Source organism: Otolemur garnettii, unplaced genomic scaffold (assembly GCF_000181295.1).
Source record: "Otolemur garnettii isolate 467f Iridium unplaced genomic scaffold, OtoGar3 scaffold00030, whole genome shotgun sequence".
Taxonomy (NCBI): domain Eukaryota; kingdom Metazoa; phylum Chordata; class Mammalia; order Primates; family Galagidae; genus Otolemur; species Otolemur garnettii.
In genome coordinates, this window is record NW_003852425.1 from 4,728,904 (window position 1) to 4,730,687 (window position 1,784).

The following is a 1,784-nucleotide window of genomic DNA, read 5'->3' on the forward strand; positions in this document are numbered from 1 at the left end:
CCAACAGCAAGGAGGGAGATTTGACAGGAAGTTCATGCAGGTGGTTATGCTGTAATCTGTGGACCAGTCTCCAAATTCCAGGTTGGATTTGCTTCAGGAATTCCTATTGCAGCACAGACAGATTTCTGTGGTGTGTTTCTTTCCTTATTGTCTTCATGATGATTGATGCAGATCCCTACTCGGCTTGTTCATTCAGGCCTCGTTGATGAGATATTTGAAAACAAGTTCATCAACCCAAGTTCCGGTTTTCCTGATAGTGAGCAGTTTCTGAGTTGTATGCTATGCAAGCTTAAGGTGAACAATGCATTCAGTTGTCTTCCATCTCAGGGGCCAGCAGGGTGTGGGACTCAGGGGTGGCCAGGGGCTGGGGCAATGTGTCTACTCTGCTGATGGGGTGGTGCTGGGGGTGGATTTCCTTGGCCAGCCACCCCTTCTTCTTCAACCTGCAAGCCTCCTGGTATGATGGTGAGATGGGAGGCTGTGTGGGTGGAGTGTACTTGTACTCTGAGCCATCCTCTAGATCCAATGGGTAGCTGCGATCTGAATCATAGGAGCTCAGGTCCCCACAGGTCACAAAAGGCACAATGATGCGGCTGGGACCATCCAGCTGGTTGAAATCTGGGTCATAAGAGTGGTCCAGCAAGGGTCTGGTTAAGTCTGGAGTGAAGCCTGCAGGAGGGTCATAACTCTGACAGACAGCAAAGGCCTCAATGCTGGAGTTCCGGCTGCTCCTGGGCTTGGCACAGAGCACACTGGAGAAGAAGACACGCAACTGGCTGTAGAGAAGCGTCACATCCCGGCCTCGGAATATCTTGGCCACAAAGCAGCCCCCTGGCTTCAAGACATGTGTAGCAATGTTCAGAGCAGCTAGAAGGAGCTGGGCCTGCATATACTCATCAACATCATGGAGGCCAGTTACATCAGGAGCCCCGTCGCACACTACTAGGTCCGCAGGGCAGCCCTCAAAATGCTGGATGATCTCCTTGGCAGTGGATAGCTGGGTGATATCTCCCTGGATCTGTACCACCCCTGGTATTGGAGCCATAGCCTGCAGGTCCACAGCCACCACCACATGGCCACAACCCTGGCCTCCAATCTTCTGGCTCAGCACCTGACTCCAGCTGCCTGGGGCTGCACACAGGTCAACTGCCCGTGTCACACCTTGAAAAAGCTGGAATTGTTCATCAAGCTGTAGCAGTTTGAAGGCGCTGCGGGCACGCCAGCCATTTTCCTTGGCCAGGCGGTAGTAGACATCACGCTTGTCCTTTGATGTCCGTCCCATCTCACACACAGTCTGAGTATCAGTTATCAGTAACCAGGTGAGTGGGATACCACCTAGCTCTTAGCTTTTGTTACCAGGGGAGCCAGAAGAAGGAGGTTGGTGTGCTAGCAGCCTGAGCCTTGGCGAAGGGGCAAACACAGGAGAAGTTTGTGTTGGCAGCTGACCCTAATGCATAGGCATGCCTAAGGATTCCTGCTGTGCGGCACACTTTGCATGTCAAAGGGCTGAGGCTTTAGTGAGGCCCAGACCCTAAATCAGGTACAATGTGTATCCTTCCCTGGATGATTTCTTGAAGGCTTCTGAAGGATTCCTGAGTCCCAGGGAAAGTGAAAAAAAAAGAAAAAAGGAAGTCAATATTAGGATTACTTCAAACACATTAAAGATGTTCTTCCACTCAATTATATATAAGAAACTCCACTGAAATGTACATACATGGACTCCAGTATTTACTTCCATTTCTTAATATAATTAAATAAATAAAGATTGGCTCTCATACAAAAAG

General features: G+C 49.9%; 1 protein-coding gene across 1 annotated transcript; it reads right to left on the bottom strand.

The window, feature by feature from the left end:
* Window positions 1-307: 307 nt before the first annotated feature.
* Window positions 308-1,285, bottom strand: LOC100961307 (putative tRNA (cytidine(32)/guanosine(34)-2'-O)-methyltransferase). The gene has a single exon (XM_012804614.2). The coding sequence runs from the start codon at window positions 1,280-1,282 to the stop codon at window positions 308-310; it is 975 nt and encodes a 324-aa protein (XP_012660068.1). The 5' UTR covers window positions 1,283-1,285.
* Window positions 1,286-1,784: the final 499 nt, after the last annotated feature.

Bases quoted from the DNA above. Each gene is read 5' to 3' on its own strand.
- LOC100961307 (XM_012804614.2), bottom strand. From the start codon at position 1,282: ATGGGACGGACATCAAAGGACAAGCGTGATGTCTACTACCGCCTGGCC.